Source organism: Monopterus albus, unplaced genomic scaffold (assembly GCF_001952655.1).
Source record: "Monopterus albus unplaced genomic scaffold, M_albus_1.0 scaffold2.1, whole genome shotgun sequence".
NCBI lineage: Eukaryota > Metazoa > Chordata > Actinopteri > Synbranchiformes > Synbranchidae > Monopterus > Monopterus albus.
The window spans coordinates 7,688,246-7,710,158 of NW_018127882.1; the positions used below are offsets into that span (position 1 = coordinate 7,688,246).

Here is a 21,913-nt window from a genome sequence, read left to right on the forward strand (position 1 = left end):
TATTTTAAAACTGATATTATTATTATTAAAGTGTTCCACACAATTAAAATGTCAGTGCTTAGTTCGGTTTGTACAACTTTGCATATGTACTGCTGCCACTAACAGAAGCTAAAATTGTTTACTATTTATTACACATAATTTTCAATTACTTATTTATTTACTCCATTACTATTTCAGACATTCCTCGGGTCCTTTTATTCCAAGCCCGCCATATATTTGAAGCAATTTTCAATTTATACAATAGCAACATATTAAAGGAAACCAAACAACTTCAATGCATGCACACTGTGCCAAGGATGAAAACTAAATTCCTTATACTGCTCCTAATAATTCCACTCTACAAATTGTAAGCCTGTATGTAACAGAACCGCATTTAGGTTTATAAGGTTACTGTGAGATCACAAAGCCACACCAGGAGATTTAAAGAATTAATAAAGTTGCCCTTGTTGTGCCACATGTGTAAATTGCGCAACGAACCCTCTCAATCTGGAAAGACACCGGTATGACTCTGCTGATGTGTGAATCATGTGAATTGCCAGAGCAAAAATAATGAAATAAGGAGAAAACTGGTTCCGGTTTACGTTTTCGGTCATTGTGAGTCTGAAAGCAGAGTTTCCATTCAAGTTACTGAAGGAGACAGAGCTAAACTGTGGCTACTCACGATAATGGCAGCCTAACAATACCAAACATACCTGCAACTAAGCGAAACGCCAACAAAATCCCGCATTTTCTCCTTTTTTGTCCTTTTATCTGCAACACACTTCTCTTTTTGAGGACATTTCATTCTTAAATGCCAGGAGCCGTAGTTTACCTGCTGAGGCCTGCTAGGTGCCATCCAAACAAAGGTTGTGTGTTGTATTTCTTTTAAAATTCTATGAATAAGACTATTATTTTATTTACTTTTTAAAATCCCATTTTAATTACTGGTGCCCCTGTCACACACCTAGCCTGTACAAGCACACAGCGCGTGACATGCCTGCAGGCGTGTGCCCGCCTGCCTCTGCAGTGCTGTCAGCTAGGCTGAATGCTGCCGCCATTACAATGACTGTCCTAACAAGCTGATGTGTAGTAAAATGTTCATCGTTTTCGCCATCTTGCTTAAGTATGTTAACATTTGCTAGCTAGGATTAAACACGACGTGGAGCAAAGGCTGATGGGAATGACATTATTTTTGCATAGGCTGAAGACGGGTGACAAATTAAAATAAAACCCAACATAAAAAGTGTGTTAGTAAAGTGTTGGGCCGCCGTGGGCTTCCATGTGCTGTCCTATAGGAGTTTAGTTGGGTTGGGATCAGGTGAGTGTGAAGGCCATAGCATGCATTCATGATTTCCATCCTTATCAAACCATAAGGTGACCCCCCTCTCCTGCTGTATGGATGGGGGCATCAGCCATCCTGCAAGAGTCCACTCATTGATTCAGGTTTTTCCTTTAGTATGTCTAATATGTCTGCAGGCTGTGACCATGAATATCAGTCATTGCTTTTATCTATATTATTTGTATCTAACTAATTGAACTGTTTATGCATTAATGTGACCCATTTAAAGTTAGATATATTTTTAAATCAAACCATGATTTTATTTTAATTAGCTGAGTTTTTCCACATACAGCCTCATGGTGTCCCCTGGTTTACAAGTATCTTTGGTTGGGAAGAGTTGATTTCAGATGGGTGTGAGCGTCCAGTTTTGCAAATAGGATATCATGTGGGTTGTCCATGTATGTGTGCATGTTCACCTCTCACACCAACGTTCAACATCCTTGATTTAACTTATTGCCTTGTCCACATGTCACACCCATGCTCATGAGATAAAAAACAAAAGGAAAAGAACAAACACAGAGGATGTTACTGCGTGGCTTAGAGAGAAGTGAACAGGGAACGGCACAGACACACACGCTTCTATGTACATGTGCACACCCATTTTCATAAGTCAAAAGAACTCTGATTTTCTTTTCTCTCAAAAACAGGGAGCAGTTCTTCCACAAAAAGGAGGCCCACTGTTTGTTTGTGCATTTGTCTGTAAATGTGTGCATGCTGAGATAAAAGTAAAAGAGTATTCCTGGCCATATGTGAGATAAGCTGGAATTCTGGTATAAAGTGTGGTGTTGCTTTATGGTAACAGTGTTTCAAACAAATCATTGTAAATGTTCCTAACATAAAACATTACTGTAGGGCTCAGAAATGTCTGGAAGCACGTCATTGCATAACTTTGCAGAGATTAGTTATGTTGTCCAAATGTTGCCCTTTGTGAAGTAATGGCCTGGTGCTTTTCTACAGAGTTTATAGCTATAGATATGCATTGCAGCATTAACTTAATGGATCATTGTCTTCTAGAAACAGTGTACTGCTCCTGTGCTTATTTGCTCAGCTCTGCGCATGGTTGATTTTTTGCCATTGAGGTGTGGCTGTTGTTGCCTTTGAAGAACAGTTTCAGCTTTGAGCAATTGAGACGAACAAGTCTTATGATGTGTGAGCATGTAAACAGAAGGACACCTTTCCAAACTTTACGCTGCTTGTTTTGCACCTTTTTAATGTTCAGTGTCACCAAACAATCTCACAGTAAACATACTGTTCTTTATTGCTCAGAATGGCCAAGTTTATGCACAGTAACTCATTCTTAAACTGATGAGGTAAATATAAATTTAAAACTTCATCACTCAATGATTAGGCCTTAATCAAGGCCACAGTAGGTGTTGGAGATCAAAATAAAGATAAGCAGAAGAATAAGGGTAGGACAAATAAACTGTGGATTGTGCAATAGTAAAAAAAAAATAATAATAGAGAGATGTCCCAAATATTTTGCACATCTAGTGCATGTTTTTACAAATTCACTAACTTCTGCCAGTCACTACTCTGTGGCAGGTCACTCTAGTTGAACACAAGGATATGTGGAAATAGGTGTGTTTTCTGGTCTTAGGTGTGTCAGCCAGTGTGAACCAGCACAAATAGCTTGGCTCAGATGTGCGATGAGTCACAGCCCATGACTACAATGAAAACAGGGCAGCTCAGACTGTAGAGGGGAGGATTAGATGCATGGATGGTTGAATGTGTGCATGTGTGTGCTTGTTTGTGTACATTATTGTCTCCTGTAGCATAAAGGAAGTCACATGGCACTGGTCTGGGTAAATCTATAACTAGTGATACAGTTAAGAAAAAGTGACACCACACCTGGATTGCATTATTTCAGTCCTGTTAGTCTGTTTGAGCAACTGTCTGGCTCAGCCTATAGACATAGGAGTCAGATATGGGTGGGAATTGCACATTTGATTGTGCAACATTAGTTTAATCAAATAAAGAACTACCTAAACCTCCATCCATCCATCCATTATCACTACCGCTTATCCTGAATTGGATCACAGGGGGTGGGGTGGGGGTAACACCCTGGGCAGGTCGCTACTTTGTCACAGGACACTTAAAGACCAACACTACCTGAACATGATGCAACAATTTACAGTAGCTTTGAAAATAGCTGATAAATGTTAGGATGTGTTTAGGTGAGAGAAAATTCTTGCATTATACATGCAAATTGTCACAATTACTGACAAAAATCCTTTCCTAAATTCAGACATTGCAAGTGGCGTACTTGGAAAATGGCCCATGTGTGAGTCATCAAGATAATATGCAACAACATGAGATACAATAGAAGGGTTTTATTCCAAAACACATTTGAGAATGTGAGTGTTTGCAGCTCTTCTTTGTCTTTTTCTTATCTTTTCTTTTATTTTTGTATGTTTCCTACAGGTGACTATATTACAAATATATTTTGGAAGCACATGCAATCGGTAAATAAATAATTCTGTAGCATGTTTGTGTTAGTGCCTCCATTCTGAATGAAAGCAATGAAAATGATGAGTTAAATATTTTATTGGCAGTAATCCAAAACAAAACAGTAATTTGCATGAACAGCAAAGCTGAAATTAATCTTGCGTGGTGCATTTCTGCTGGCTCGAAAATGTCAGTAAACCTAAAACATTCCGGTTTGCATCTGGAGAGACCACTGTTAAAAACCGGCACTTTACAACACAACCAAGACTGTTTGCAAATAGATGGATTCTTTGTACCATCTTCATTAGGTTTTTTTTTACACAATGCAGCATTGACAATATTGTGTTTCACTAGCCCAATGCTGCGGGCCCAGTTTGATAAATGCTGTCAAAGAGGCATTGTCAGTGTTGAAGAAGTCAAAGGAAACATGTTACAGATTCAGCTTGTGTTCTTCATAAACGAATGAATGCACTGTTGTTGAAGATGAGTCAAAAATGCTGCAAAATTAAGCAGCACAAATGGAGGCCCTCATGAATCAGAGCATCAAAACAAAGGCACAAAAAAGAAAACAATTAAAAATAAAAATCATCCTTCCTCCAGTATAAAGACTGTGTCGCGCATGATAAGCTGTAGCAACTGCTTTTTCTCAGTCCTTCACCCAGGACGACAACAAACAGCTCAGAAGTACAAACAATTTCTGCACGTTATCCTGTATTCCTCATGTGTGCGGTTAATATAAATGGGTTAAACACATTAGCTGACATTTTAAACTGTTGCTGTTTTTTTCTTCAGAGTTTAAATCAAAGTGATCAACTGACTCCACAGGTTGTTGTTAGGTCCCCTCAATAATATTTGTACAGAAGAGAGTGGGGCCACTGTATAAACTTTATTTAAATACGGACATTAAACTCAGAATTGTGACTTTAATGTGAGAATTCTCCGAATTCTGTCAGAATGTCAGAATTCTATAATGTCAGAGTTCTGAGATAAAGGCTGGAATTCACATAAATTGTATGCAGTGGCCCCACTCCTATTTCATATGCATCATGAGCAGAATGTAAATGTAATCAAATGCCATGCAATACCATATAATCTGGGGCAATGCAATAAAGTAGAAAAAAGGTTTAAATTGCTAAAGAACAACCTGAATTTCATATTTTTTTTATAAAATATTTTAGTAAACTAAGTCTAAGCAAGATTAATACATTATGAATTACTGAAATACTGTGCTGCACAATTTTCTTTGCATTATAATCATTACTCTCTGTGTGAAATCTTCTCTCTTGAGAAGTGAAATCTAGTCTTTATAAAAGTTTGACTTAAAAACATCCTTCCACATCGATGTATCAGAAATGATTCAGTCATATATATAATAATATTATGCAGACAGGGGCCATTCCGCTGCCTATTGAGGACTTTTCCTTTCAATAATTCAAGCACATTTTGCAGAATGTCCTTTTACAACAGGCTTGAAACAGGTGATGAACAGTGACATCATCTCCTTTGATGCTGATACAGCAAATTTAAAAACGTGCCAATTTAAACAATGGATGATGACAGAGTCCAATATTCAGTGTTCTCAAACTACAAAAACAGACCACTAGCTCTCTAACTATGTGTGGTATAGCTTGCTGTTACTAAGGAAAGGATCAGAATATGTCTCCACTACTCCTTATAAAATTGTTCAAATATTTTTACTCAACTTTAAATATAACCTGTCAGCTCTTTCTGTTTGAACAAATTCTTAATCATCAGAGTGAAAAACACTGACTTCTTCTTTTATGCCTTTTCTCTCAGTGAAACCGCTGATGTTTAAGTATGACTAGAAATTTTCTGACTAGTAAAATTACTATAAAAGTTGAGAAACTGCCAAACCTCTGTAACTGAAGGTCATTTAATTAGCAGTGCAAACTAGATCTCCTTCATAGTCTTGACAAATTACTTGGAAAGGAACCTGACAGACGATCTCCTTGTTTACCCTCAACTCACTTACCGCATGCATCACTTGTTACACCGAATGCAACATACACATGTGATTTTATCATGGCCCTGGAGCCCTGGAGCCCTGTGAGTAGGCAAACTGGACCTTCTCAAAATAGAGTGGACAACAAGTAACTGTTGAGAGCAGTGCATGTCCACGGAGACGTTCAACTACATAGAAATCACAGTCAGCTCACGGACACTGTGCAGTACTCAGGATACACTATATTTCAACACAGGTCACCCTGTCTGATATTTGCCATCACCATAGTAACTCATCATTGGTAATCTTTTTGGAATTCCCCACAGCCCGTGCTCCCTTGCTCACACATGCATACACACACACAGATGATTCAGAGAAGCGAGTTGTTCCCTTTGGTGCAGAAAAGAATGTAAGGGAAAAAGGGGAATAAGAGATAGTCTGAAGGTTTCCACTGCGAGTTGTGAGTCACAAACACGAGGGAGGGACGGAGAAAAAAAACCCAGACTATTCTGGGATGGCTGCTATGGCAACATAACAAGCAAGGGGGCAGGTACTTATAGGGGTGTTTCCATAGCAATGCCCTATGTGTGTATGGATAAATATCACATGCCACAAAGCTGGTTGTAACAGTAGGGAATTCTGCTCTACTTTGTTACACAAAGTTTGCTTGCAATTGTTATTTTAGAGATGCCCCCTCCCCTTCCTGTTTTTTCAATATAGCCTGAATGCTCTTTTATGTCTGCAGATGAGACTCGTCGACAAAGACAGATGCTGGGAACAGCTTTTACAGGTTCGGTCTTGCCACTGTCTCACACTATGCAGACAAAGCAGATACGTTACAGAAACCTATCTTCAGGTGTATTACTGTTCCCCAAATGCTTTAAAACATCAGCCGCCGGAGAGTGCAGTAACTCCACAGAACTGACACATTCATGCCTGATGCATGAGCAATCTCTTTATAATGCCTAACAATCACTCATTATTTAACTGTTGTAGTTTATTGATCCCAGGGCAGCAATAAGGGGCTTTTGCAAGAGTATCTCCTCCCTGTGGCTCACTTCCCGTCTGTTGAGCTTCAGTACAAGAAGATATTGTACCTTTCAGAACCAAACATTCCAGTCATAGCTGTAAGTGTTCTACCACTCCAACTCTTTCTATGGGTGGGATACAAACCGCCAGCAAGTTAATACATGAAGTGGCAATCGCTCCTTTCACAAGCATGGCTGAGGTGTCTGCTCATTAAGTTCTAAACTGCGTCTTGCTTAAACGAACACAGCAAAATGAAGTCTATTAAATGGCTAAAAAAGCTGAAACAATGTAGGTTACTGTAAGATGTGCTGACCTTTGCTTTTATACCTGCAAACTACCTGTTTACGACAAGAGACTTTGCACTTATGGTTCATGAGAAAATAATGGATAACCTGGGGAAAATTTGCATAAAGGTGGTTCAGTACACACCCAAACCACAGAGTGTAAAGTTGTTTGCTGTTAGGACTAACTTTTGAATATAATATGTACTAATGTTTGGTAATTAGTGCAACTGGAAGGATGATGAAAGGGAATTATTTTTCTATAGATAGATTTTTTGTTACTAAAGTTTGTAGTAGGCCAGTGATCAGTATTTCATGACCATCATGATAGTGCGTATTAGAGTTTGGTTTACTTACTACAACATCGCTCCTCGTGCCCCACCTACAGATTCTGGTAATATGAGCCAGAAGCAACTCTGGGGTTTCATGTCCAAAAGTGCAGGGGCAGCCTGTTTTCCCTCTGCTGTACCTCTCCTCTCTTCCCTCTTGTCACGCACTTTTCTCTCCCCTCACATATTGACAACTTCTGTTGCAGAACAACATAAAATCACCAAGAAATACATCATGATATTGTGTCTAAACAATTATTTGTTTAAGGATGTTACTTTGCAGGCATTGTGTAGCCATGCCTACTTGATGACTCATATCTTGTCTTTCCCTGTCTTTTGCAGCTATTCCCCGTCATCCGAATCACCTCTGACCTCCCTCATTGTATTCCAGTACTGCGTTACTATGCTGCATTTTAGTGCCACAGGATATGTGCAGTTCACACCTCTTTAAGTGCACGAATGGGAAAAAATTCCCCTCACTTTGGAACCAAGGTTGAGAGCTGAAGGTCACCTTTCTTAAAAACAAATTGTAAAGCATGTAAATATGCATTATACCACTGCCAAGTTTGCACACTTTTCATATGCCCTGTTTTACATGTAGCCTATTTGTCAGTCCTTACTTAGCTTTGCTTGAATTCTAGCTTGGTATATGCACACATCTTTGGCTGTACTTATAACGCAAGAAGCGTTAACGAAGTAGCCCTCAAGTGCTGACTAAAGATCAATTTTCCTGCCCCCATTCTATTTGCTATAATTTACTGTGTGTGTTAGTGTTCACCACACCAGTCTAGGGAAAACTCTACAAAACTTTGAGGGTTGGACTGCGTACGTGTGGTGCCTTAGTGTTGTGTCTGATTGCTAAGAGACATCCCTACAGCTGACAATACTGTAAGCCCAGACACTGTAGCAGAGCTGTATATCTATTTGACTTTGCAGCCCCAGTTACAACCTTTAAAAAACTGTACACTCTATTGTATAGTTGTAACTGTGTCATTTTAGCTAAACCACTTCAAGAGAAACTTCTGTAGCAATAGCATCTGCAATGAGGTTTTTAGAGAAAACCGTTGAATTGCAGCCTCAGAGCCCCCAGTGTTAGCCCTTCACCAACCACCTCACTCTCTTCTAGATCTGTGTCTTGCACTGCCAGATGCTCAGCACATGCGTACCATGCCTGCAGCTCCTTTGGGGGGGGGCGACAGCCATGGAGGGACCGTTTGTGATGAAACACTACAGCCTCTCTGTGTGCTCTCCCCTAACCAGCGCTCACTGCTGCAAGTACTTTTAAGAAAAGATCCCACCCCACCACCTCCAATGCATAGAAAAAAAAACACTGCCAAGAGTGAGGACCTGGAGAGAGGAAGGAAAAGCAGCAACGAGTGTGTGGCTAAGAGAGAAATAAAGACCAGAGGGAGGAAGGCTGGCAGAGCTGGAAGAGAAACTGTTGCTTTTGGCATAAGACTGTGTATTGTTCTTGTGGCTTGCTTTAGTTTAGCTTTTTAACTCTGAAGTTACTAAACACAAATCGCATGTATTGTACCTGATATTTCTACTTTTGTGTTGAAAACCTGACACGACTTGCCTGAAGCCTTAAAACTGCATGGTTACTCCACTTACATTAAATTCACATTTGATCACATGATTAAAAGGCTTTTGTAATACCACTCCTTCAGCAATCGAAGGGTTAGCTGTAACTGCTGCATTGCTGTGGGTGAAGTTAAAGTTATTTGCTCAAGTTACAGCCCTCTTCCACCATGATCCACAGGATGGGTGAGTCATGTGCTCAAGGTCTTGGGTGCTTGCTCCGCTGTTGTGGGAACATATCCATGTGATCTCAGAACAAACTAAAATGGCCTCCCTGATTCAACACTGTGGTGGAAGATGGTTGCGCCAAAATGACCATGAATCACAGTAAGTCGGAAAAAATGACACATATGACTCACTGCTGGATGAATTCCTCTCATGTTGTGCATGTATCAAGAGAGGAAAGAGATCCACCCAAGATTTAAAACTTTAGTGATGTATAGTGTATTCTAAAATGCAGTTATTAAACAAAGACTGGCTGTGCTAAAACAGTAATGAACATCTCAAAACTGGCATTCATTAAAAGGATGTAAGTTTACTATAGGACTACAACTACAGCGACTCTTAAATAAAACATTCATTATATGGGCTGGGCCAGGTGTCCTATTTAACCGGCAGCTATTTACTGCAAACAAAGAACATGTGAACAAAGAAATCAGCCATGACAGAAGTGAAACGATAAACCTGGCTGCAGGTGTGGGAACAGTCAACAACAAATGATCAAAACTGTTATACAAACATTCAAATGGTTGGGTGTGTCCAATTAAGTCAAGCTTTTTTTTTTCCAGTCCAACATTAATTCTGCCAGGCACACAAAACTCAAGCACAGCTTCATAAACAGTTTCCTCAATAACTACAAGGTTTTTAGCCTCATGTCAAACAATTGACTGAAGTCTGAATGCACTAGTGTACCCCTCTCATGGGAAAGGTTTTTTCTTACCAACTTGCAGAAACAGGCTCTGAAACACTGCATGAGTGGGGTGTGGTCAAACCACACAACACACTTTTGTAACCTGTCACGTCAACTAAATAATTCATTCCTTGTTTACAACATTACCTACTGAAATAATCTTGTAGCTTTTAATCAGTGCGCAGGCTCTACTCTTTCCATCAAGGCTGATTTGAACATGCAATTTCAGTGGATTTCACACAATATGACATAACTAAACATTCTGGTGTCCTACTGAGATGTTATAAAGATTCGCTCCAGGCTTCCTCCTGTCCTTGGGCAGGCACAAGCAAAACAAGAGGACATAGTTTAAAGCACGACATTCTCATCTTAATTTGTGCAAACCACAGAACTCAGCCCAGTCATTTTCTCAGTGGCGTCTCTCCTTTCAACATGCCTAGCAAGGCTTTGCCTGCCCTCTGCAGGGATCAAAGGACACCAACCAGTCCCAAAAAAAGAAGGGAGGGAGGAAATATAGTTCTTATGGTTGTAGACTTTAAAATTAGTGTCTATCCTGTATTCACTCATTTACACAAAATAAGTGGTGGTAGTGATGCACAAAATGCCTGTAGCAAGTTACACGTGCACAGTAAATTCATACAAAGCTGAACAGCGTTTACCTCTTCTGGTTGAAAGTTTCAAATCTGGTGCGTGTCTAACCACACCGTGTTGCTGGGTATCAACCTAGCTGGAACAGAGTTATAACTTCTAGAGATAAAAAAAACAAAAGAATTTCAACTGCTGTTGCACTGTTCTACGAGTGTTTATTGATCATGGTGTTCACCATCAACATTTTCTCTGTCTCTTATCTGACTGGTATTCTTGACTGGAAAGGATTTAGGTAACTAAATGCATATGTAGATGGGTTGCCACTCAAAACAAACAAAAATTAAACAACATGCAGATCACAGACATCAAATCCCATAGATACCATTGTGGAAAATGTTTTATTTCGGTCAAACAAACCAGTCTGGGGCCACAGAAAATTCACTCGCCTTCAAAACACTGTCATTCCAAGTCATTCTTGCAGTTAATTAAGCACATGGTGGCTTAGAGTCAGTAGGTTTAAAGTTTTGGAGAGCAGAAGCACAGAGTGCCTTCGTTCAGACGTTCCAGCATCTTCTCACTTGAAGATCTTGCCCTGGTTGAAGGGTTTGCCCACATGCTTGAAGTCTCCCTCCCAGGCAAAGTACTCCTTTATCATGGTCTTGCACTCCTCACTGTCTGGATCCAGCTTGCGCCAGTCATATGATTCGTAGTCGATCTGCCAGTCTTCAGACAGCTGCAGGCAAATACAAATATTTTATTGGAATGAAACTACCCTCCATTTGAGGATGTGAAAATATACCACTACCAGGGATCATCAGATGATAGATTACTCATGCCAGCTTAAGCTGCAATAAAATTTAGCTAAAAACAAACTACAGCAGTGCAAACAACTACTGAACCTACATCATCGCAAATGTAAATTTTGCACTTTTGATACTCTGAGTCCATCATCCAATCATTTCAAAGCAGAAGTCTTTCATAGTGAGTATCCACGAATGACCCAAATGAGCTCAAAAACAAGCAGGGAGCTTTTTAAGGTGAGGACATTGTTGTGGAAAAGTGAGTTTACACTTGAACACTTACAGTGAAGGCCAAGTCCTGGCCTCTGAAGACCCAGATACCGGAGATGCTGCTGTCATTGTTTGTGCCAAACAAGATGACGCTGGCAAAGGCATTCTTTCTAAGTTTGTCCAGGCGCTGGAACATACCTGTTAAGAACATTGAGAATGCTTGATACATGATCAGTATTTTAATCAGTGATTTGAAACAAAAAACACCACATGTAAGAGAAACTGTACTGACACACTGACCACAGCTCTCATGTTTATCACCAATGTTTGAAAAGCCTTCACTAAACACTAGCCTCAAATAGGTTTTTTAATGAGCATTCAGAGACAGCCCAAAGGCTCAAACTGAAATACCTGGTGAGTAGTTGGGTTCAACACTTCAGTACCCTACGGTCAGCCTTGTTTTACTGTGACCACAGCATGAACCAGCCTATTACTCACTGAAACAGAGATGACTGGGATGAATATGGTCTCAAGTTTCTCTTCCCCTGTCAGATTAAGACTCGGTGCCATGACTGGACACTGCCTTGCCCAAAGACAGGGGACCATCTGCTTTTTCTAAACACAGGTAAGTCCTGATCAGAGTATTAGCCTGCCCACACTACCAAGTATTCTTTATCAAGAACTCTTGAGACCCAAGACAACTCAACTACACTTTGAAGAAAGCAGTAGGTAATCTTTTAAAAAAATGTAATTATTCCTAATATAAGAACAGGCTTGAGCAAAGACCAAACCCTGTTTACTCATCCTCACTTATGGATTTGCCTGACCACGATCTGAGGCATCTGAAAACAAAGCTGTGCTTGAATGAAATACGGGTCAAAACCACCTCAACTGATTCAAGAGTCTGGGGTCTATATAGCTACAGAATCTAAAGATTTGACCTACGGGTTGATATTAAAGAATCGGATGGACAGGGCCGATCCATATTCCAGTCCGCAGCTTGCACGACATGTCAACGATCCAGACTCCATTTCACATCTTACCATAAACCCATGGCAACTTCAGTCTATAACCAATTGAGTAAATAATATTAGCTGTTGGGTTGACTAAAATGCCATTTGTTTGGAGATATTGTAGTCTGGAAACGCATAAAGTCAAAACGGCTACTTGTCATGTGTGTAAAGCCAGCGTGCCGAAAGGTGGAAGTATGGCTGCGTCATACAATACAACCAATTTAATCAAGCGCCTACAGAGATTTCATGTGAAAAGATACCAGGAGTTCATGCTAGCTGGCAGACAAGAAAACACCACCAGGTAGCAGACTCTCACAGATGCTTTCCAGAAATGCATAAACCTCCACCAGCCAACACAAAGGCTAAGGGGTTTACAGAGAAGTTGCTCATCTTCATTATACTTGATGACCAACCACTATCTGTAGTGGAAAATGTCAGATTTCGCTGCCTGCTGGACCGCTCAGAGCCCAGGTATAACCTGTCATCCAGAAAAGACACTTCAGAAATTGCTATACCCGAACTATACAACCGAGTGTCATGACATTTAGCGGCGCAGTTAGAAGATGTTAAAGCTGTGAGCATCACAATTGATATTTGGACATCAGATGTGAGCAGCACTGAAGGTGATCCCTCTATTCAGCTGCCACTTCACTGGACCCTGAACAAACACAGGTGAGACAGATTTCTTTTTATTAATAATAATAAACTATTAATGCCCTAACATTAGCTACATTTTAAATAGTAAAATTGTTTTCTTGCATAACCAAAGCTACATGTTTATTTCTACCCCAGAAGTGGAGATTGGTAAATGTTCAATAATTTGGAGAAGTGTTGCTCTCCTTGGCCTCCGACCATCTGGTGGTTGCACTTATTATTCATACTTAATACTTTATTAGTGTTGATTGTTTTACTGCAGTGAAAGAGCTCTTATAATCGGCACTGTGTATCAGAATTGGAAATGACAAAATGGGAATTGGCCCATCACTAGCTGGAAGATGAAAAGTTGTAACTTTAGAAACGAGGAAGCATTGTTGTGAGTTTAAGAACTATAATCTGAATAAATGGAGCATCAGTTATAATTTAACAAGAAAAAAGGAAGACGGCATGAATCCCCACCATCAAAGAAGTAAGGCCACGAAGGAAAAGGATAACAAGGCTGAAAGAAATTTATGACAGCATAAAAATTTACTTCCTTGATCTCTCTTAGATCAAGATGCTGGATGAAGTCCTCACCTGTGATAAGGTTGCAGCTCTTAAAGGCAAGCGTAAGCTCCTCAGGGTATTTGTACAGGCCATACCAAATAGAGTACCCCTCACGGTCAAAGTGCTCCCAGAAGTAGGGTAGTGCTACTGTCAGGGTATCCTCATTGGAATATTTCCTCTTGAATTCATCCATGACAAATGTGCTAAAACAAAACAAACCAACAAAAAAAGAACAGGTCATATATATCAGATGCTGGTACATACAAGGTGCAGAGAATGACAAAGTGCAGAAATTTGATACAGCAAAACAGCTAAGCCACAAACTAATTAGCACACCATCTTCAGATTTATCCCACTAATATAAAAATATAAAGACAGTTACTGACTGCACCACATGTTTAAAAGTCAGTGTTGCCCCATGACGACAAAAAAAACCAAAACACACTAAATCTTAGCAATCTTTCAATGCCCTAAAAAGTCACCTGACATGTGTGAAGTCTCGTTTGTGGCCACAGCATGAACCAGCCTGTTACTCACTGAAACAGAGATGACTGGGATGAATATGGTCTTGTGTCTCTCTACCCCCGTCAGATTAAGACTTTGTGCCATGACTGGACACTGCCTTGCCCAAAGACAGGGGACCATCTGTCCCCAGCAGAGGGGAGTTTCCTGATTGGCGTACACATCTATCACCTCACAACACATGGTCTGCAGACTGACATCTTGACTTGATTCAGTTTTCTCAATAGGTCATCAAATGCTCCAAATGTGCCATGGAATGTCAACTGTGCCCACCCAGTTATTAGCAGTGCTTTAAGTAGAGGGGAAGTACTCAGAGAAATTGTCTGCTGAGGTGATTATGATGAATTAAAAACATGCAGGCTATGGCATGTGGTTGGCTAAGGCTGACTGAGAAGTCTATTAACTGCAAACCCGAATTGTGACCATTCCTGAATGTCAAAACAATAAAAGAATCTGCATACTAAAACATTACAGACAAAGCAAGCATTAAGAGCTTCTTACCTCTTTGGCAGGTGTGCAAAGGGGTCCTTGGCTTTGGGCTCAGCTGCCAAAACAGCATCACAGTCATCCATCTCCTCTTCTGGGGCAGGCTTCTTCTCTTCCTTTTTCTTTTCCTTCTTCTCCTGGGGCTTCGCTGCCTCCTTTCCTCCCTTCTCTTTCTTAGAAGAAGTCTCTTTTTTGGGCTGCATCTCAGCAAACTTCTTGGCTGGATAAACAGAGCAATGCAATGAAAAGTGTATTTTGTTAAACGGTCCAATTATCTGTCTGTTTTTGCACTTTGTGGGACCACTCTCTGGCTAGGACTTGGAAAATAAACTGAAATATTACACACAATTTAATATTTAGTGTTGTAAACCCAGCTCTTTCAGTGCAATCCTGTCCCAACAACTATTCACCTTCCCGATTTTCAAGAAGGATGCTGTCCAAATGTCACTTCATTTTTAATACAGCCTTTCCAAAAGTAAGTGAAGACAGTAGCTATTTCAGCTGAACACCTAAGAACTATGCGACACAAAGTGAGGACTCACCATCAAACTGAGCCATCTTTTCACACAGCTTGACCTCTCCAAGGACAGCCTTAAACTGGGGCTGGTTGACACAGGTGACAAACCAGCGGGTCACATTGGGGTATGGCTGACGGAAAGAAGGCTCAAGGACCTACGGAGGTAGAAAGGTGTTATGCAGCAGTCACACTTAATAAGAGTAGTAATAAGTAGTAGTAAGTAATTTCTAGGGTTGCAGCTACCAATTATTTTAGCAATCGGGTATCCTGCTGATTATTCAACAGCTTAACAAAGTAATTGAATAAGAAACAATTTTACAGGACTGTACCCAACTATGAATTCTGCCAGTCTACTGTTCAGTGCGACTATTCCTTATATATCATAGACTGTCAGAAAATCAACTGGCATGAACGTCACTGATATTTCGACCACAACCACATTATCAGTAATCAAATGCAAAAGAGTGATGGGAAGCTATTTCTGAGCATTTAAAATTCAATAAAAGACAGCTGCTTGTGATGCAAGATTTAAATTGCGGCCTATTTAAGGTGATAATATACAAGCTGAAGTGGTTGAAACCCACAATTAGGTCTTTCTTTAACTAGGAGCATTAGCCCAAAAATGAGTTGGCATTAACCAGGCGGGTGAGAGAGCTGAGCATGAATTAGACATTGCTAAAAAGCAGAAATAATTCTTCAGATGAAAATGGGTTACAAATAGGGCAAATCACACATGGCAAAGCATTTTGTAATGATAATTTTAGTAATCAAGTTGCTTAAGATACTTGAGGAATTGTTTCAGCCCTAGTCATTTCTACCAGCTGCATTTTGGTCTGCTGCACCACCAGGGCCTTCTGGAAAGCATCCTGACTCAAATATAAGTAGATCAAGTCTTACTTCATTAAATGTCATAATTATTGACCAGTGTGTGCGTGTGGCTGAATGTGAAACCACCTTTTTCCTGTTGTGTGTATATCATACCTGTTTGTAGAGCCAGAGCATGGAGCAGACCACAGTGATGTCAGCAAGGCTGACCCTCTCCCCCACAAGGTACGTACGGGTGTTCAGATGTTGATTCAGCACTGCAAGAACCCGCTTCACATCCTCCTTGGCCTGCTCTGTGGCCTGGACAGACACAAGCAAATAGAAGACTATGCAGGTTTACACAATAATCCAATGTCTGCTATATAGTTAAACGCCAAGGGTGTTGTACTCTGACCAACCCGCATTCATCCTCTACCACAGCTACCAAATAATCATTTAAGTCTTTAGCTTGGCCAGAAAACGCTGAGCTACATACCTGCTTGTTGAACTGCATGATTCCCAGAGTGGGGAAGACCCATGCACTGGCTGGAGGGATGATCTCTGAGTCAGCAAAGCTCACCCACTGCAGCACCTGGGCTGCAGCCTGGGGAGTGGCACCACGCAGGGCATCATTGCTTACTGCAGTTAAAAAAAAGAAAAGTGTTTTTCAGAAATCAAAGTCACAATGTGTCCAATGAACACATACAGTGAGTTTTTAGGGCATTAACTCTGTATTTCAACATTCTGATATCCCCTTTAAAGGGAAGCATAGAAATACAGCTACAAATTCTAAGTAGTTTAAACAGTCGGACAGATAAATGCGCAAGAGAAATGTCAAACATCTGAAAAGACCAACTGCTGTAACTAACAACTGTTTTCCATTTAGGTAAGCAGAGACCCATGTGCTGAACATGAGGTGCTCACAATTGTGGCTCACCTGGAATGGAGGCATGCTTTCTTCACAAAGAACAATCCAAATATCTGCCATGAGAAAGACCTACTGCATTTTTAAAAAGTGACTTGTGAATTTAATAATGTTTTGCTGACTTGACTGAAATATTCCACCACAAATCCTAGACCTGTGATAAACACTTGTGTAAGACAAAATGCTTATGTCCATTAAACCTGATGGCATTTATGATACTGAATCTCCTTTAAGACTTTCAATAAACTATAAATATAAACCTGCTGGGTGACACCAAACTGAGAGCACATAAGCCAAAAAAATTAACCACTTAATGATTTGCAGACTTACGGTAGTGAGCAATGGCATTACTCTCAAATAGACAGAAGCCGTCATCCCCCTCGAAGGCAGGTACCTACAAACAATAGCAGAAATGAAAAATTTTACACCATGAGTATGTTTTTATACAGAGAATCAAGAAATTAAGTCCATGAATAGATATGGCATGCAAACAACAATGATGTAGTCAAACCAGTTCTATTTATTTCAACTTTACAATTGGTTAATGAGTTCACAACAGACAACTCCACAAACTGTTTCAGCCACATTAATTGCTGACACTGAAACAAGAGCTACTTTGAAAAAGGAGGACATTTAGGCTGATCAGAACCGCAAAACTGGAGCAACCCACAATTTAATCAACGAAACCAGATGCACTAACCTTGCCCAGAGGGAAGTTGCTGAGGAAGGCAGGACTACGGTTCGTCTGCCCGAAGGTGAAGGCAGGGGTGTTGCTTGCAACTTTGAGGCGAGCACCACTGTACTGGGCTGCAATCTGGGCCTTAAAAGCCCGCCAGTTCTCTGGATATGTGTACAGACTCTGAAGGAGGGGAGACAACACTTTAACTTTTTAACAATCAAATGCATTTTAACTAATGAATTTCTTATAGCAATTTTCAATGTTTTAACAACGCATGTACTCTGGCAACAGAAACAGATCCCCTTCTCCCCTACCCCCAAATTGGTATAGTGCAACTGTGTACTCTCACGGACCATGTGAGCTGATTTGATCCTTTCATAGACACATCTGATCTTGCACATTTGCCGGTATTTTTGGTGATCCCAACCCAAGTGTAAGTAGAATTAATTTATGTTAAAGAATCTGCCTATGAAACTTAATCCAAACACATAAAGATGTAGATGTCTAAGTACTATACCAAAATTACTGAAAAAGAGCAATGAGAAAGCTAAAGTTGCCCTTGGGCGACACTCTTTATCCCTGTAAAATACAGGATCTTATTGTGAAGGACGGAAGTACGGTAACGAACGTGTTTATAGCATTAAATGTTTACTTGGCTGAGAAAGGAACGAACTAATAACCATGGCTATATTAACTAAAAAGGATGAAACGCCGTAAAAATCCAGGTGCACCTGGCATTTACAACTGAGAGAAAAGGTCCCCGAGAAGGCAATATAGCAACACGGGTAAATCTGCACCGCTAGCGCTCTTTTGGCTAGCTAAAGTAAATCTAAAACTAATGACCAACATCATATATAGCTAGAATGTTGAGAAGTTTGACTTTAGTTTTATGCAGTTACATTAACTGAAGACGTTACACGATCATTTATATTTTCAGTTAATTTTAACAGAATGTTAGCTAAAATGCGTCGTAAGCGCAGTTACGTTAAATGCATCTCTCAAGTTAAAAGATGACTCGGTGCTCTCAACACAAATAAAGGATGCCACCCAAATCGAATTGTAGACCATTTAATAAAGGACTGAGCAGTATGGAGGGCAGGGTGAAGCTGGAAAACGTCTTAAGATAAAGCTAACCTGGCAGCCATAGCTAAAAGTACTTTTTAAAAACATGTTATATTCACGTGGCCATTACCTAGCTTTAAATGCTAACTAGTCATCATTGCCTGTAATATAACAAGAGTCAATTTGCACAGCTTTAAACTATAACGACGAACATAAGGCAACTTTTAGGCTAGCAGCAGTAGTCCTTGAGTACTGTCGTTACATATAACCATATAAATGTAAGAAAGTTTTTAACGTTACAGCATTGGAACACCTAAGATAACGTGGCACAAGTCTGGGCCAGGAAAGGGGCGTCATTCAGTTACATTGCAACGTCAGGACAGCGAGCTAACCTCGGTTAGGAAGAACAATGAATGGAGTTCTTTGCGAATAAACTGTATTACAACTACCTAACAAACAGAGAAAAATGTTTACGTGCAAAAGTGCTCAGTAAGAGCGCAGATGGATATGATTTTCGTTGGATTGTGTCAGGAAAGTTTAAAGGACGATTCATGCCTATCCTTTTCTCCATCTTACTCACCCCTGCCGCCATCTTCAGGACGAGAGAAAGAAAGACCGAGGGCGCGCACGGCTGACGTATTTACGGCAAGAAGACGTGCGCGCCCTTGAAATTTCCACGTTCACATATATTGGAATGCTTTGCCTCATTTCAACACGTCATCTGCTATAATGCGTAAATATTAACAGGTAGTCACAAAATTGCAGTAAAAGCATCAAAATTATTGTAACATAAACAAATACTGATACTCTGTAGACATATTAACATACAGAGATTCTTAAGCACAGACAAAAACCAAATATATAAGAACAAATTAAATATTTTATTATAGTATAAGCCCATAAAAAACATGGAAGATGGAAATTATTAATTCTATACGACAGACACTGTAAGGGTTGTATGGGTTACTTTGCTATCATTTACCATGTTTACTGCCAATTTAGCATATCAATGTTATGACAAAGCTGCCTTTGAAGTATGCACCTATAAAAACCTACTAATGTGGTAAAAATAATACTATAGTGTTGTAGCTATGAGGATTCACCACATCATATCAATCAGAGCAGAAAAATATTCATATCCAAAAAAAACTAGGCAACTACATAAAATGTCCCATGTGAAATGTGGTCCTTCTGGGATGCATCAGCTCACAAGACCTGGAAATAAAGTTGAAGGCAAGTTCAACAATCACTAAATCACAAAACAGAAAATTATACATTTTATAAAGTGTAAGCATAAAATTGTTCTATTTTAACTGGAATAATATAACTGAAACAATAAAAGGCCTGTTTATCACACTGTGAAATCAAATTTTCCTTAGTGTACAGAATAATTTTACATTATGCAACGCATTTTATTAATTCCTGCCCATCTAATAAGAAAATCTACCACCTGCATGACAATGTTCTGTGGTGTAATACTTACCCAGGTAATCATCCATGAGAGATCCAATTGCAAACTGGTAAAAGGTAAAACATTTTTTTACATCTTTAAATGAACATGCATCATTTATATAAACTATATAACATGGAATGCACTCACAGCTTTTTTGTATTTTTTTAAAATTATAAATCAATGAAATATATGGTTGTAATTAAAAAATAATAAAAAATAAATAAAAACTTACAATGTCATTTTTGTCCACTCTTGTGCCCACAATCTTTAGTCGGATCTCATCATCTTGTTGGATTACAATGTCCTTGAAAAGAGGAGAATATCTTTAAATGCAAAATGCAGCAACAATAAAATGAGAGGAACCACAGCAATGTTATAAACAGAATTTGACATAAAATTTTATGTTTTACCTTTACTCACTTGCATTTCCTGAAAAATACCTCAGATACCAGTAAACCTATAATTTCCAGAATTTTTACATGCACTCACTTAATTTTAAAAGTTATTAAAGGCCAAGTGTGAAAACTATTTTCAGGTCAAAATTTTATTTACTTTTGGAAACACTTGTTAAAAAAAGCACAATTTTACATACAAGTGGCTGGTAATACAAAATAATGAATATCCTTACCTCATCAACTGTCTTATAACAAGGAGGATTGGAGTTGGGGTCAAACTCCATTTCTGAGGGGATGGACTGCAAAAAGAAACTTACTTGTCAGAAAATATATAAGATGTAAATAAAAGAGCATATCAAAGGCAACTAATTCAGTCAAAAACTATAGCTGTTACACTGACTCACATGACGTGAGATGAAGCAAGACATGGGACCAATTTCTGTGAACAATCCAACCTGAAAGAAATGGAATTATAATTTAAATTAGGCACAAAAGTTATTTGCCACTTCATACTCAAAACATAGGTCTGAAGAACATTTACAGTTATAACACCTCAACAGTGGAGAATTGTATTAGACTTGGCATGTGCCAATATGTAGTCATAAACAGATGTGTTAATTATCTTGGCCAAAATTATGAACTTCATGGTTATTTATATAATTAATATTATATATATATTACAAAACACTGTTGTCTTGTTTTACATTTTTAACTCAGTTAATCAGAAAACATAAATATGAGTTTTAGTCATTAAAATCATGTTTAATACTATTCAGACATATCAGAAGAAAATGTATACATTTGGAAGTAAGAATGACATTCACAGTACATAATACATAATGTCCAGTAAACCTGTACTCTACTGTCCTTCACCTTGTTAACCTGAGTGACCACAGCATCCACCACTTCCCCTTTAAACGGGCGGAACACAATGGCTTTGTACTTGACTGGATAGAGGACAAACCCTCTGCCTGGCTGGATTACACCTGCCCCAATATTGTCAATGGTGGTGACTGCAATGACAAAGCCATACCTGTAGGGGAGACACAAATAAATGAATCACATGTATATACACAGCTTTTCCACATAGAAATCCAAACATAAAATTAATAACTTTGTATTGCATGCTGATACTGCTATGAGGTATTAAAAAACAGATATTTACTCTGACTTGTTCCTTTTTTTAAACTTTAAACTTTTGTTTTAAGTCAAAACTCATGCCTCAAGAGTGTGCACATGCCTCTGCAGTGGTTTGTGATTCACTGTATTTCAGTACCATCAACAAAATGGCAGTTTAACACTTTACAGTCAAATAACATCTGTAACTTACTGTTTAACTATGTTAGGTATTTTCTTAGTTAGGTAGATATTTAGGGATTTGTTGTCTAGAAATGTGTAAG

At 39.2% G+C, this 21,913-nt stretch overlaps 2 protein-coding genes across 3 annotated transcripts in view; both read right to left on the reverse strand.

The window, feature by feature from the left end:
• Positions 1 to 10,823: 10,823 nt before the first annotated feature.
• eef1g (eukaryotic translation elongation factor 1 gamma) lies at positions 10,824 to 19,326 on the reverse strand. 2 transcript variants are annotated; one of them, XM_020592439.1, is made up of 10 exons: positions 19,246 to 19,326; positions 17,625 to 17,783; positions 17,255 to 17,318; positions 16,496 to 16,638; positions 16,177 to 16,320; positions 15,221 to 15,350; positions 14,694 to 14,898; positions 13,701 to 13,873; positions 11,528 to 11,652; positions 10,824 to 11,177 (listed from the first exon to the last, which is right to left on the reverse strand). In XM_020592439.1, the coding sequence occupies exons 1-10, from the start codon at positions 19,255 to 19,257 to the stop codon at positions 11,019 to 11,021; spliced, it is 1,314 nt and encodes a 437-aa protein (XP_020448095.1). In that variant the 5' UTR covers positions 19,258 to 19,326; the 3' UTR covers positions 10,824 to 11,018. The 2 variants fall into 2 exon arrangements, with proteins under 2 accessions (XP_020448095.1, XP_020448086.1); XM_020592430.1 differs by lacking the exon at positions 19,246 to 19,326 and adding an exon at positions 17,918 to 17,974.
• Positions 19,327 to 19,552: 226 nt separating this feature from the next.
• polr2g (RNA polymerase II subunit G) overlaps positions 19,553 to 21,913 on the reverse strand; it is a 3,386-nt gene continuing 1,025 nt past the window's right edge. The window contains exons 3-8 of the mRNA XM_020592465.1: positions 21,387 to 21,546; positions 20,918 to 20,968; positions 20,747 to 20,812; positions 20,351 to 20,422; positions 20,149 to 20,182; positions 19,553 to 19,880 (exon numbers count right to left, since the gene is read on the reverse strand). Of these exons, the coding sequence (XP_020448121.1) occupies positions 19,867 to 19,880; positions 20,149 to 20,182; positions 20,351 to 20,422; positions 20,747 to 20,812; positions 20,918 to 20,968; positions 21,387 to 21,546 (397 nt within the window). The 3' untranslated portion in view covers positions 19,553 to 19,866. The remainder of the gene's footprint in view (positions 19,881 to 20,148; positions 20,183 to 20,350; positions 20,423 to 20,746; positions 20,813 to 20,917; positions 20,969 to 21,386; positions 21,547 to 21,913) is intronic.